General features: G+C 42.0%; 1 protein-coding gene across 1 annotated transcript; it reads right to left on the bottom strand.

The window, feature by feature from the left end:
- Positions 1-6,325: 6,325 nt before the first annotated feature.
- Positions 6,326-13,180, bottom strand: DMRTB1 (DMRT like family B with proline rich C-terminal 1). Its single transcript, XM_032191873.1, has 4 exons — positions 12,781-13,180; positions 11,013-11,245; positions 9,575-9,719; positions 6,326-6,432 (listed from the first exon to the last, which is right to left on the bottom strand). The coding sequence occupies exons 1-4, from the start codon at positions 13,178-13,180 to the stop codon at positions 6,326-6,328; spliced, it is 885 nt and encodes a 294-aa protein (XP_032047764.1).
- Between the last annotated feature and the right edge of the window lie 653 nt (positions 13,181-13,833).

The following is a 13,833-nucleotide window of genomic DNA, read 5'->3' on the forward strand; positions in this document are numbered from 1 at the left end:
CCCTCAAACTCAGCACTGTGAGGCAGCCGGCCTCACAGCGGTGCCTCAGGGCACCCCGGCCTGCCTCATGGCAGTGCCTCAGCAGTGCCTCAGCCCATCTCAGCCCAACCGCCACCCTGACCCTCAGCCCAACCGCCACCCTGACGTGCGTGCATGAGGCGCGGCCACTCCTCTCATTAGTGCCCATTAACAAAAGTTTGAGCCTGTCCGCCCCATGACACACCTCAGAGGTTCAAAGCGGGAATCTGCGGCCTCGCTGAGGAGTTGGGGAGGATTTCCACCACCAACAGGGCCAGATAGGCTGGTACCAGCATGGACAAACACTTAGGCTGAAATACTAACAGAGAACTTGCAGGTGAAACGCATCCCATGGGAAACAAAGGATCTTAAGCAGGATGCCAAAAGCCCCATACCTCCTGTTGTCTAAAATTAAACAGATCTCAAAAAGCCTTTCAGCGTAACTGTGCTTGGTGCACTCCATGGACTGAAGACTGGGGACAAGGGGACAATGAACTCAGAGACTGAAATCTGTCTCTGGCTTTCATGAAACCCTGCTTCTGGATAGTTTCCTGGTTTTCACCAGCAGTAAAATTTCCCTCTTCTTCAGCTTTTGAAATGCATAGATTTATAGATTCATCTGCTGCTTATAAACATTTTAAGAAAAACACTCTGTGGGTCATGTAAGAGTTTGCGATCTGCCAGATACCTGCTCAGGGCAAAATTCACAGGCTAGTCCAGTCCAAACACCACCCAGTTTGTTTTTCCTTCTGTGTTTTTCATTTGTTTGTTTGTGTGTGCTTGTTTTTGCATGACAAGGTCATCATTTTGTTAGCATAGTCCTTTCAGTTTACAGCCTCTGAAACGTGCATTAGCTCAAGTGTACTGATGTGCCACAGGAAAAGGCAGCTCCATGAACTCCAGCTACCGAGGGCAATGAACAATGCTCACTTGAATCCTGCTGCCTCAGGAAGGAGTGAGGGATCTCGCACCACATGAACAGAGCTGTTGGACTTTTCTGGGTGCTGATGATGGACACCAGGTGGCTTTATCCTCTGTAGTCACTCTCAAACCCACAAGAAACATGAGTCCAGGTTCTGATTCTCCATCTTCCACTATAACTGCTTTAAGTCTTTTGTTTCCTTAGATGAAAATTATTTTAATCTTCTCTATTTTGTTTAAGTTTCTCCCTTTGATTCATTTGTATGCCATCATTGCACTGGCCATGAAAAATACTGTGAAGTGTGTTGAGGAAAACAAAACACACAAAACAAAACAGCTGCAGACGCAAGAAAGTAAACCAAGCAGGTCTGGACTCCACAGATCTCTACAATGCTAAGCAGCTCGAGGGATGGTATTACCAGTGTGCATGACGTTGGAAAGACAGGCAGGAAGATGGCCAAAGTGCCTAGGGATATTTAGAGCAAATTTGTAATCCGAGGACTGAGGAACATTAGGAAGTACAGAACCATTTCACCACACGAGACAGTGGATGAGGAAAGGAATGTCAAAAAAACAACTACTGCAGGTACATGAGACTCTTGAATTATTTGAATATGAGTGAAAATTTACTGTGGAAAAGCATGAAGAACAGTCCATTTACACCCTGATCGAAAGAGCACATTTTTTAATGGGAAGCAGAATCTGTCTTGAAATAATAGGAAGGTTCTCCAAGGGAACGAGGCATGAGGCTGTTATTTAAAGCATATTTTGTTAAAAAAAAAAAAAAAGGTTTGTATTGCCCTAGTTTATATGGCCTGCACACTTTTGAGTAGATTGTACCAAGTAAGACTATGTAGTTCTGGAAGTAATTAGTAAATGAGACCAGAAATGCCTCCACTACAGAGAGTTTCATGAAATGAAAGTGGAAAGTGTGAGATCACAACTGGCCCACCATTAGGGCCCTCATTAGATCCACAGACTGCCCTATGAAAGTCAGTAGCAAGGTCGCCGGTGATGTTGCATTTATAATGTCTGAAGAGGCAGTGGGAAGGGCCAACAGAAAGAAATCAGGAAGACGGTACCTACTGCAAGTGAAATTATTACCAAAATAAGCCTGTTTCTTGTTGTCGTTGTTGTTTTCTAGGAATGTTTTAGCCTAGGCTCTTCAAGCCTTACTGATGCCTGGTAAGAAAAACTTGTAAGGATACTCATGGAAGTAAAACACATGAGTAGGTGAACTGGCACATCACTGCCTGGTCATCTGTGATGGATCTGGAACTCTTTCAATGGCCTTGGCTACAATAAAACAAGCAGTGACATTCATTTCAGGAATAGAATCCACGAAGTCTTTCTTTACATTTGGATTCCTATCCTACATTTTGGCAAGCTAAGTATAGACATAACTCTGTGACTAATACTAATGTTGCAGTAGTAAAATATTGGGCAAAAAATAGGAAAACCAGACCCATTTACCCATAAGAATGATTTAATTAGTTTCCACTGTTCCAAAGTAGGTATGTTTCACATCATAAAGAATTTTTCTGTCATGAAAATTATTTTTTTAAGGGGAGGGAGAATTTTGTTTGCAGCAAGCTGATTTTTATTGGTAGGCAATTAAAAATTTCTTTGGATTGCTGGTCAAAATTAATTACTCACTAATGTGGAAAAAACAGCTACAGTCTTACTGTGGATTTGAGGTTTTCAATTGGGTGCATCTAATTCCAAGAAGAAAAATAAATAAATAAAACGCTAGCAAGACTGTCACAATCACTGTCACACAAAAACCTGCTTCAGTCCAGATGTGGAAGCCCACACAACAGAAATGTTAAGATACTGCAGTATGCTGTGGGGCAATGACAAATGTATCTTACATATGTCTGCTGAGGGGATGTTATTACGTGATCCTTTTAGAATCCCCTGGGTTTGTTTTCCTTTTTCCAAAGCTCCTACAGAAAATGCAAATCTACAATAATCTGACATTTTGGACAGTGTCACAGACACCTCTGTATAAAACTTGGAGCTTAAACTTGCATACCTAACTAACGTTGTCAACTCCGTGCTCTTGCAAGTAATTCCACTGAAAGTAATGAAATTAGTGGTGTGAGTAAACCTTAAAGACCTGGCTCCTTATTTTAGGTTTCCCCCTTCAGTGTAGAGTCAAAGCTTGTTGTTCTGTGATGACCCAGGGGCCTGCAGTGAGGATAGAGGGTTGTCCCAGGTGTCACATATTAAGAATGGCATCTTTAGAAGTTCAGATTTAGCAAGGGAGTCAATCAGAAAATAGTGGCATAAATCCTATGTACAGAATTCCTATTGCAGTGACTAGCAGCTTGCATGCAAGAAGATTTCAGCAATGGGTATCATAGCTAGCTTTCCTTTTTCTTCCCAGGTTTTATGAATTTAACCAAAGTCTATGTGGCTTCAGCCTTAATAAAAACCAATAAAATTCTGGGATGATTTAAGTTGGAAGAACCTCTAAGTGACTTGTCTAATCCAAATCATTCCATTTCAATCCAAAATGATTTCATTATCCCTAAGACATTTATTTAAATAAATGGAGTCAGAAGAGATCACAGAGTTTAATTATTGGAAACATTGGTTAGCACTAAGTTTGGAATGAAAATTATTTGCTTTGAAGTCCTCAAATGCACAGTATGACAATACCAGTTGTAAAGGAACATTTTTTCCTTGCTTAAAAAGGACAAGCTGAGCATAAAATTAAGAATGAAAACATGTCATATCCATGTAAGATAATTCTACCTGTTAATGGTAAATTTATTCAATTTAAGTAATTTACTTTTCCACATAGAGATAGGTGCAAAAGAACTTTGGGACAGACTTCTTAGAAGGCAAAAAACTGAAACTTTTGGTCAGACACCAAACCAAGCAACGATTATACTTTTTAAACTGTATTTGTCCCACTATTGATTCCCTAGGAAAGCCAATTTTAACTATCCACCTCTTTGACCTTAGATGGGGATAGATGCCCATCATTTCATTACAGAAAGCAATCAGGCTGGTCAGGCATCATTTACCCATGCCCCAGGTCACCTTCTTTTCCCTCACATGCATGGAAATTATAAGGTTTGGTAATGGTTTTGCATATACTTTGCCACAGCTGTTATGATGTTGTAAAACTCAGTCATATCCCTCCTCAACATTCTCCAAAATAAGTCTCTAGTTCTTTTTAAGTTCCCTTGTAAGGCAACTGCTCCTTCTCCTTGTTCACTTCAGTTGAAGAGCCTTTTTCAGGCTCTTCTTTAAATTGCTATATTCCTTCTGAGATAAACACTGGTGTGCAGCAATGCAGTAAGAGAGATCCTACTGGAGTGTCATACCAGGATTTAAAGCCAAAGCCAAAGTTTTGGTTCACTGACAGACAGTTCAAAATTGGAAGACAAGTTAAATAAGGAGTCTGGCCTGGCAATCTGGAGGTGGTGACTGGCACAGAAAAACAGGGAGAAAACAGTACTGTATATGAAGTATTTCTGCAATGACTGTGCTTTACAGTCAGTGAAATGGGCTGGAATCCATCTTGCTTTTGAGATTTAAGGAGTGTAATACAACACTGAATATGACTTTGGAAAAATATCTGGGAAAGAGACTATTCAACTGTTCATCTTGTACATTACCATTTCCTTAAATCATTATATTGTATTTTAAAAAATCAATCAACTCCATCCACATAGGAACCTGCTTTGTGGGTGCTGATGGTATTTCTACTCATAGATTACTGTATTTTGAAAAGAGCTTTGCTCCATTCAAACACCTTAAAGAAGGATTCAGATTTTCCCTAGCACACAGAAGTTTTAAGAGGAGGTTTAGGACACTCCTGGGAGTGGAGATCCTGTTGTAAATCTAGCATATAACAAGTTGTACATCAGATTATTTGCTATAGATACATGTGTTTTTCAGTTTCTCCTCTTGGCAGTCTTTGACTTGCCGCTTTCACTTACTGTCCCCCCAAACCATGGCTGTGTGCTGGAAAACATTCATCTACTACATAAAAAAATAACTGTCAGTTTAGGATAATTTCTTTACATCTTGCATTGAGCAAGGGATTAATAGTACAAGTCGCAGAATAGAAGAGTGTTTATTTTACTGCACTCACCTTTAGAGTAGCAGTCAAAAATTTGAGGAGAAAAATACTGAAGCCTAAATCACTCCAAGCAGGTTTATTACGCCAGGCATCATCTGAAATTTAGCTAGAAAAATTACATGTAGATATGTAAGCCTCAAATCATCAAAACCAAACCAATGATTCCAAGTATCTTTTTTAATTACACAAAAGCCCCCTCCCCCAAATTCTTCAAACATTAACAACTGATTCACTTAATACAAAACCAGTTCCGTTAGGCAAAGCAGTAGAGGAATGCACCTTTCATTTTTATTTAAACAGTATTATTGAAAGTTAGAATATGTATGGCTTTAAGTAATTATTATTCTAAATGGTGCTTTGTCCTATTTTCCGAGGCAATCTCTTCACACCTTTAATATGCCACAGTGCACCTCCAGTCCACATGCATAAAGCTGTCTACATGAGTCCTTTAGAAACAAATTGTAGTTTGTCAGCTGCACTGAGTAACACAACGTTGAAATAAGGTATAAACCAGCAGAGGCACTCAGAGTCCTGAAGCCTGTGTGACAAGAGGTGACTCCAAATCAGACTGTCCCTATACTGAAGGGGAGGTGCCTTAAAGGCAGTTCACCCAGAAAACAATGCAGGAGCACTGTATTTCAGCCTGTATCAGGCCTTTCTGTAAATTCCTCCCATGCCCCTCTTGACAAGTGTACCAAGCACCTGTTGTTCCCTTAGCCTGCTGAATCCAGAGAACCTGGTTCTTAGACAACCAGGTACATCAGTAACCCAGACTGTCTTCCCATCTTCTCTCACTCAGTCTTCAGGCTCTATGTAACTTAACTCTTCCATAATATTCAGAACTATGTTTCCTTTACAGCAAATTGATACACAAACAACACATTTTTGATTACCATCATGAACAAGAGAAGGCTACAAAGCGTACATGGCTTGGAGACCTCACTCTAAAATCAAGGAGTCATCTAACCTCAGCAAAGGAACCAGAAATCAGTCATAATCCTTCCTGCTTCCACCTGCTTAAGGAGGATGGGATTTACCTTCCCTTTGGAAAACCTTTTTTATGAACAAGCTTTACAGTAGAGGAATGAGGAGCTCCTAAGGAGCAGAGCTGTGAGGTTGGTAGCTCTAACATGATCATAAAGCGAGCAGGGGACTAATCCCCTTCTTCAGCTGTTGTGGCTGCTCAGTAACTAAGTGTCAGTCTAGCTTTGTATCAACTAACACTCTCCTCAATACTGAAAATAATGAAAACAATGCTGCCTGCCACTCGTCTTTTCTCCAAGCCATTTACTGTTTAGAATATACAGATTGGTCTCCATTTGCTTCTTCTGGGGATGAAGATGGCTGGCTAGGTTCACAAACCACCCCTGAATCCTGGCTGTCAGCTGCAGTAGCTGGAAAAAAAAAAAAAAAAAAGAAAGAAAGAAAGAAAAACATTGAACACAAACAAACAAGGCAACACCCAAATCCCTGTATTTCAATTTGCCTTACACATATATATCACACTTCCAGAGGTAAATTCCCAGTGCACTTTAAAAAATCCAGCTTGTTTTTCAGTGCAGTTAATTCAAAGGTGCTTCACATCAAGAGCCCTCCAAGCTGAGACATGGTACTTCAGACAGCACTACATTGTTTCAGCTGTGCTTCAAGAAATGAAGCAAGAGTGCTTGCTTCAAGATGGCAAACACTGAAGCTTCACTGGAATAGAAGTTTGAGGCAGGCTCTTCTGCACACTTAACTGCAGAGAATCTATGCCATGTCTTTTGAACACTGCTACGAATTTTTAAAGGACTGGACGCAGTGAATAATTCTCTTCGCATCCAACTAGGAACTTCTATTGTACAAATTACCTGCCTATTTGCTATTTTACAAATTACCTGACTCGTTTTCTCAAGTGGCAACTTGGGTTTTTGTTTCTTTTTCTGTGGTTTATTCTTTTAGAAAGCCAACAACCTGCAACCAGACTGAAATGCCATACTGGCTGTTTCACTGGACATACCTCGTGCTTATTTTGTCAAATCTCCATAACACTAAATACAGCTTGAAATTGTACAACATGGTCCATACCAAATCACCACTGTAAACCTAACTGACCTCAGTCATTCCATTCAGCTGCAGTGAACTATTGACTTAAATCTTTCTGGCAGCAGCTTCTAGCCTTGGAAAATCTTTTTTTAAATAGGATGTGCTTTTTTAAAAAATAAAAATAAAAATTGTCATCATCTCATATTCCCTTCAGAGACTGCAGACATTTCTTCTCTCCAGTTATCCACTGCCAGAATTTTCTAAATCCATTTTCTTGCAACTGTTTGGCCAGAGAAACGATTTCACTTCAATTCAGGTCTCTCTGGAGGAAGGATGTTCTCAAGTCTAATTGCAGATTTGAATTAGTCCCTTTCTTAGGAAAAAACACATGACGTGATCCTAACACATCCCTATGTACTGAGTGTTACAGCTTTTCTCTTTTTTCAAGCATCTTGAAAACCAGAATCAAGGAATTGCTAGTTTCACTGTAGCTTCCCTCTATATCTGTATCTTCTGCCGCAAGGCTATTTTGTATATGACCTCATACAGAAATATCCCCCTCACTGGGTCACAATTGCAAATTCCTACATATCCTGGAACAAAAATACTATGTAGTGGAATTAATTTGTACCTCATCCCTGGCACTAAGAAAACTAGTTTGTTCTCTGAACAGCATAATCCATGATGCATTGTTTCCTATGGCTTTATGCCTGGGTTGTGATTTCCCTGGTGTGTAGTAAGGGCTGAGGTCATTTTGCTCTCTAGGGAGATGCTCTCATGACCTCTCTTCTCTACCCATTTGCCTGTTTTCATGACTGTTTTTCCAGTAAAGCTTCACTCTACTAATACAGGACTGTATTTCCTCTGTTTTCCTTATGCAACACCCGTAATTCTCTCCATGTCCCCTATGCTTGTCTGCTACTCCTAGTTCCTTCCCTTTTCTACACACCCAGCAGAACAGCTGCAGTATCCCCCAGATTTCTTGTTCCCACTAAGCAACAAAAAACATTAACCCTCACATACACTTTCTGCTTTGCCTGCCAGCCCTCAGCTTCCTCTCTTCCCCTTGAACTCATCCAAAATTACTTTACCTCCAGCAGCCCAGTATCTCCTGCACTCTGCATTAAAGTCCCAATACCTTTATCAATATCTTAAAATCTCTTCACATTTCTGTGATGTCCATACACCCCCCATACTTCCATATTCTTCATTTTCCTCTTGTCCACTTCTCCTTCTTATTTTTCCTTGGCTTTCCAGCCAGACATGAAGCAGACTGCTCTGGAGATCCATGCCCACTGCTGGGCTGTCAGGGACTTGGTTGTTGGCCAAGGTTCAAACACATCAGTTACAAATTCAGCACAAACTGACTGCTAGCCAAACACCACTTCATGGCTGCAGAAATGATTTTGTGGGAGGCATATGCTTCCCTTGCAGATCAATATTGTGTAGGCCCGTGATCACAACAGATATGTTTGGCTGAAAATAACTGATGGGTTGAAGAGTTATGAGGGAACTAACATTAACAAAAATGAGACTTCACAAGCCTTATTTTGTTGAGAAACCAAGCCAAAGAAACTCTCAACTTTTATTTTGTCCCACATAACCACCACCACCATCTTTTTAATTCAAATGATACAATTACAGTCCTCGATTTCTAATCCCTCTTATACAAGAGATTTAATTTTTCACTGAGTGATGATTGCAATCTGTGTTCTGAACAGTCAGATTTATCATTTCTTATTTTCATTTCAAGAAGAGAAATAAAGTTACATTTATTTATCTGTATTTTCAAAAAGAATTTAACATGAAACTGGCTATTCACTCGTCTCATAGTAGTGGTTAATTCTCTGAGCAGCTCTACCCTCTTGTGGTCACAGCTAGCTGTAGCCAAATGAAAAACAGAAATATGCACAACACATGAAAAAGACACAAAAGAGAGGGACACACAAACTTACCTATGCCAGTAATTTAAAATCCTGTGAGATTCAATATAAACAATTTGAGATTTTGAAGAGTCAATCTTTCACCTACAGCAATTAAAATATAGTGTTTCCATATAAGCAAGAAATTTCACATTGTTCATGCTAAGTGCTAGTCTGTATTTTTTAACATTTTGCTTAAATTGCAACAGAGCCAAACTTTTTTTTTTTTTTTTTAATATGTCCTGCAGACTAACTATTTAGACAAATATTTACATTTAGATCACATCAGAGATCATATTCTGGAATGGCTCTGAGTCCTGCAGCATCCAATGTCTGAGTGAGATTGAGGCGCTTTTTGGCTGGAAAGACCAAGAATGGAAGGCTGCTTTCCCTAAGTTAGCCCTGCCTAGAACTGTTCAAGCTGCCAGTCTGTCCTGGGACTTCAGAATCTCAGTCATGGCACCATCACAGGGATCTGGGAAACCCTGAAAACTGAATCTAGAATCAGGGTTTCTTGGGGGGGGGGTCCACCTTGGTTGTTAGGTATTGAAATCAGGTTAAAACTGGATCTCCCAAGGCTCATCCTTACCATGTGCTTCCTTGGTTGTTTCAGCCAACATGTTCAGCGAAAGGGGAGGTGGAATGTAATGAACACCCGGCAGAAAACCTGGTGGGATGAACTGAGGCAGAGGAGCGTAGTATCCTTGATGGAAATCTCCACCTCCATCTGGAATCTGCAGAAACACATGGAGCAGAGAACCTTAATTTAGAGACTCTCTCCAGGACACATCTGCAATATCATGCAATTTCTGTTTGAATTTTTACCTCTGACAATCCCAGATGTTTTTTTTGTCCATTTTATGGCCATATGTCACCATGTCTGTGCATATATTAGCACGTGCAAAGCTTGTGAATAGTGCAACATGCATGAACTGCGAGGTAGCAGCTTCTCAGACCATGTTTCAGCTGCAACTGACCTTATAAGTCCTCATTATCCATTCTGTCATCTCATCAGAGCAGTGGGTTTAAATCAGGAGCAGTTCACCTTCACCACTGACCTGGTACATTTGCCACTTAATAAGTTTAAGAACCATCATGCAATGGAGAGGCAATGTAGGAAAATGTTTCTTGCCATCACTTCCCTGACAATTATAGATTTTTCTCTGAGCCCAGTGAAGTTAGTGGCTCTACCTTCACTGCAGGGCTGGTGTGCACCACAGCATGCCCAACAGACCTTGTTTTGTGTGGTTACAGGACCTGTTAGAGCACGCCAAAACTCATTCCGTGTACAAGGAGAGTTTTCCACCCTTCAGAAGCCATAGCATCAGAGAAATAGGAGCACATCTCTGTTGGATCTGGCCATGCATCCTGTCTCAAGGTACAGACAAAGCTTGCATAAGACCTTTCTGTCTGTTTCAAAGCAGTTAAAAGTTAAGTTCAAAACCACATACGGTGGTGGTCTAGAAAAGAGATTTTCCAACCTGTGCATATCTGGTCCACTGGGATAATTTATCTGTGCTACAGACTGTTGTTAACCACCTTCTTTCTTAATAACCCCTAAAACGTGTCAGGGATTTATTATGTGAACAGAATACATTTGTTTGTTTTGAGGCAGACCACTTTGTCTTGATATGAACTGCTGAGCTGTACCCAATGCAGACAGAGTAGCACATGGCAGCTGGAAATCTAATAATGTGTCCAACCATGGTACAAAAACTGGACAACACCCATATAAATCAACATGACTGAAAAGAACTACAAGTGCCTACGCACACCATTACAAGTGACAGGCAAATTAGGATCTTGCTCCTTAGCAAGTCTCTGTGATTTGAAAGTTGATTTGAATATAGAACAGAACAGATCAGAATGGAACAGAACAGATTAGAATGGAACAGAACAGAACACAATAGAATGGAACAGAATAGTTTCAGTTCAGCTGGAAGGGAACTTCAAAGATCTTTTAGTCCAACTACAGCAGTACTTCTAGAATTAATTAATAATAATAATAAAAAAGAAAACCTACTTACTGACACAGAAGCTGCATTCCCTGGCCCATAGTTGCCAGGAATGTGTCGGAAACCTTTCTGAAGTGGTATCCCTGGAGGTGATGGCGCTCCCCTACAGCTTGGCTGATTGATGGCGAAGCCCATTGGAAATGGGTGGTAAGGATACACCCCAGAACAGCCAGGATACACTTTTGGAGGGTCTCTCTCCATGTATTCTGAGTTGACCATATATTCTGGAGGAAAAGCAGGGTGAGCTAGGAAACAATGAGAAAAGAACAAATAAAAGTATCACTGTAATTCTAAGGAGTTCAGAGATGTAACTGCAGGACCAAATTCCACTCTTAGCCAGGAAAATCTGGTTCCTTGGTTTCATGTTTAGCTCCTCATTAATTTATTTTATGATCTTTTAAGGAACAAAGGAAAAGTGCAACAGATAATACAATGCTACATAATGATCTGCATACTCTTCTGCCTTGTGCATTGTGAAGCTAGGCTTTAGTAAAGCACTCTCTGCAGAATCTTCTTTCAGCACATCTGCAACAGCAAGAAAAAACAACTTACCTTAGGACTTTTAACTACAGCAGAACTTAATAATATAGAGAAATAATAGGGTTCTAACTTCAGTGCTGTCACTTCATAAGTTAACAGCGAACGTCCTATTTTTAGTGACCTTGATGTACCCAGGCAATTTCAAATGCAGGAATCAATTACTTCTTTTGCTTTTTTACCTTGTGTCTGGGCTCTTATATGGCCCCTCTTAAGTCTTAAAAAACAGAGTGTCTATCTGAATACAAATAGGCTCTTTCTTGTCTACACATCCTCCTGCTGGTAAAAAAGTGGAAGAATTTGCTTCTAGAGTATGTCTACTTCTGGAGTACTGCAGTTATATTGTCTGTTCCCAAGCCTTTTTGAAATTGGTCAACAGATGAAAAAAAATAATTAAGGGAAGGACTGATAGGCACTTACATAGCCAGCATTATATGCATCATTTCCTTGGGAAACCAAGCTTAAAAAAAAAAAAAAAAAAAAAAAAAGAGCAGCTACTGACAGACTAGGTGGGAACAGCAGATGTCTGAAATGCCTCTTTGCTCCGCGCTTCTCAGACCAGCATTTTCTTTGCCTTGTAGACTGCCATCAGAGGCCCAGACTAATGACTACTGCAGTCAGTAGGGATTTCCATAAAATTACTATAGTAAATAGTAATAGTATGAAGTTACTGTAATAAATAGTAATAAACTAGACAAGTTGTATGAAAGACTCTATTAAAAGAAGCAATTTAAGAGGTGACAGACCATACATTTTTTTCACCTGCAAAACCTATCCTCTGCTCTTAAAATCAAAATGTAGTTTTGCACCAAGTGACCTGACCCAAACTTAATCTTCGCTGCAGGAATTAAGGCCAAAAGGTCTCATTCTTTTACAGTGCTACCATAAAACGCTTGCTCCAGGCAACTACAGCAGTAACTTCCTCATTTACTTGCCATCCCATGTTTTTTAGCATTTTTGTTGCTGGAGGCTTGTGCCTGTGAATACAGTACTCTGAGAAACATGTACAAACACCTGTGCTGCAGTCCAGCAGAGTTTGATTTCCCTCCCTAATTTCCCTCCCAGAGAAGAGCCAACTGATGGAGCTTCAACCTTGCACCAAGCAGCAAGAGCTCCATGAGCCGCGCTGCAAGCCCCACCAAAGGAAAAAGAAACCTGGGGCTGCACATTCAGCATGGGTACCTGCAATGAGGGAGGAAAGAAGGAGAGGCAGGAATGCCTTTTTGAGGAGCTGGAGCCTTACCGTAGTCCCAGAAGGGAGGGCCACCAGGAGGTGGTGGCAGCCCCCTGCGTGCCATGCCTTTGTCACTGCCACCGACGGGCTGGCCGCCCTTCGTCCCCTCATGGCTGCTCTGCTCAGGGGCGATGGCCGCACCTGCAGCCACCCTGGGGCCTTCTCCTGGGGGCACAGGGCCCACGGCCGCCCTGCTCGGACAGTCGGGCACCTGCTGCCTCAGGGCCTTCTGGGCGGCCATGATCTTCTGGCGCTCGGTGATGAGGGAGCACTTGTCGCAGGGGCACAGCTTCCAGCGGCACTGCCCGGCGTGGCCCTTCACCGGCACCACGAAGCCGTGGTTACGGCAGCGGGAGCACTTCGGGGTCCGCACCGCTGCCTTCGCCGCCGTGGCCTCCCTGGCCTCCATAACCAGCTCTCTACCACACCAGCACACCTCACCAGCCCAGCACACCCCAGCAGAGCCCTCCAGGGCGCTTATATATAGGGCATGGCCACCTCCACCCCAGCATGTAGCAACTGGGACAGGCGGGGCAGGAGAGCCCATTGCAGGGGTGGGGAATGCCCTGCTGTGGGGAGGCTGGGCTAAGGGGCTGCCATGTCCCACAGGCCTCCCCTCCCTGGGCCAGGCTCAGCTGTAGCTGCCCGCCTCCCCCCGCAGCCCCCCAGCAGGGCTGGAGGCAGAGCTCAGCCATGGGGGTGGGAAAATGACACAGGGAGGGGGCTGCACCTGCAGGAGCACAGGGACAAGTGGAGCACGCTTTAGTTGATTTCCCTGTGCTGGTGCACGTGGAGATGGGGAGTTTTGGACTGGCAGGAGTGTGCATGGGAGACAAATGCACCATCCCTTACACCCTTAAGTGACGTTTTTCCCTTTTGGCACGTTAATGTCCCCACTCATTTTCATACATCTCATGCATTCGCTTTTAATGTGCACAGGATTTCAGCTCCATTTTGTTTCTAATTTGCAGTATACTTCTCATGATTAGGAGGAGGCTGACTGCTTCAGCAGAAGAAAACACTGTTTCATCTTTCTGTTTTTCAAAACAAGGTACTGAGATG

This window comes from Aythya fuligula, chromosome 8 (assembly GCF_009819795.1).
Source record: "Aythya fuligula isolate bAytFul2 chromosome 8, bAytFul2.pri, whole genome shotgun sequence".
Taxonomy (NCBI): domain Eukaryota; kingdom Metazoa; phylum Chordata; class Aves; order Anseriformes; family Anatidae; genus Aythya; species Aythya fuligula.

Coding starts and splice junctions, on each gene's coding strand:
- DMRTB1 (XM_032191873.1), bottom strand. CDS start 13,180: ATGGAGGCCAGGGAGGCCACGGCGGCGAAGGCAGCGGTGCGGACCCCG. Junction 11,246..12,780: donor CCCTCCCTTCTGGGACTACG/GTAAGGCTCCAG, acceptor ATTGTTTCCTAG/CTCACCCTGCTTTTCCTCCA. Junction 6,433..9,574: donor AACAACCAAGGAAGCACATG/GTAAGGATGAGC, acceptor TTTTTTTTCCAG/CTACTGCAGCTGACAGCCAG.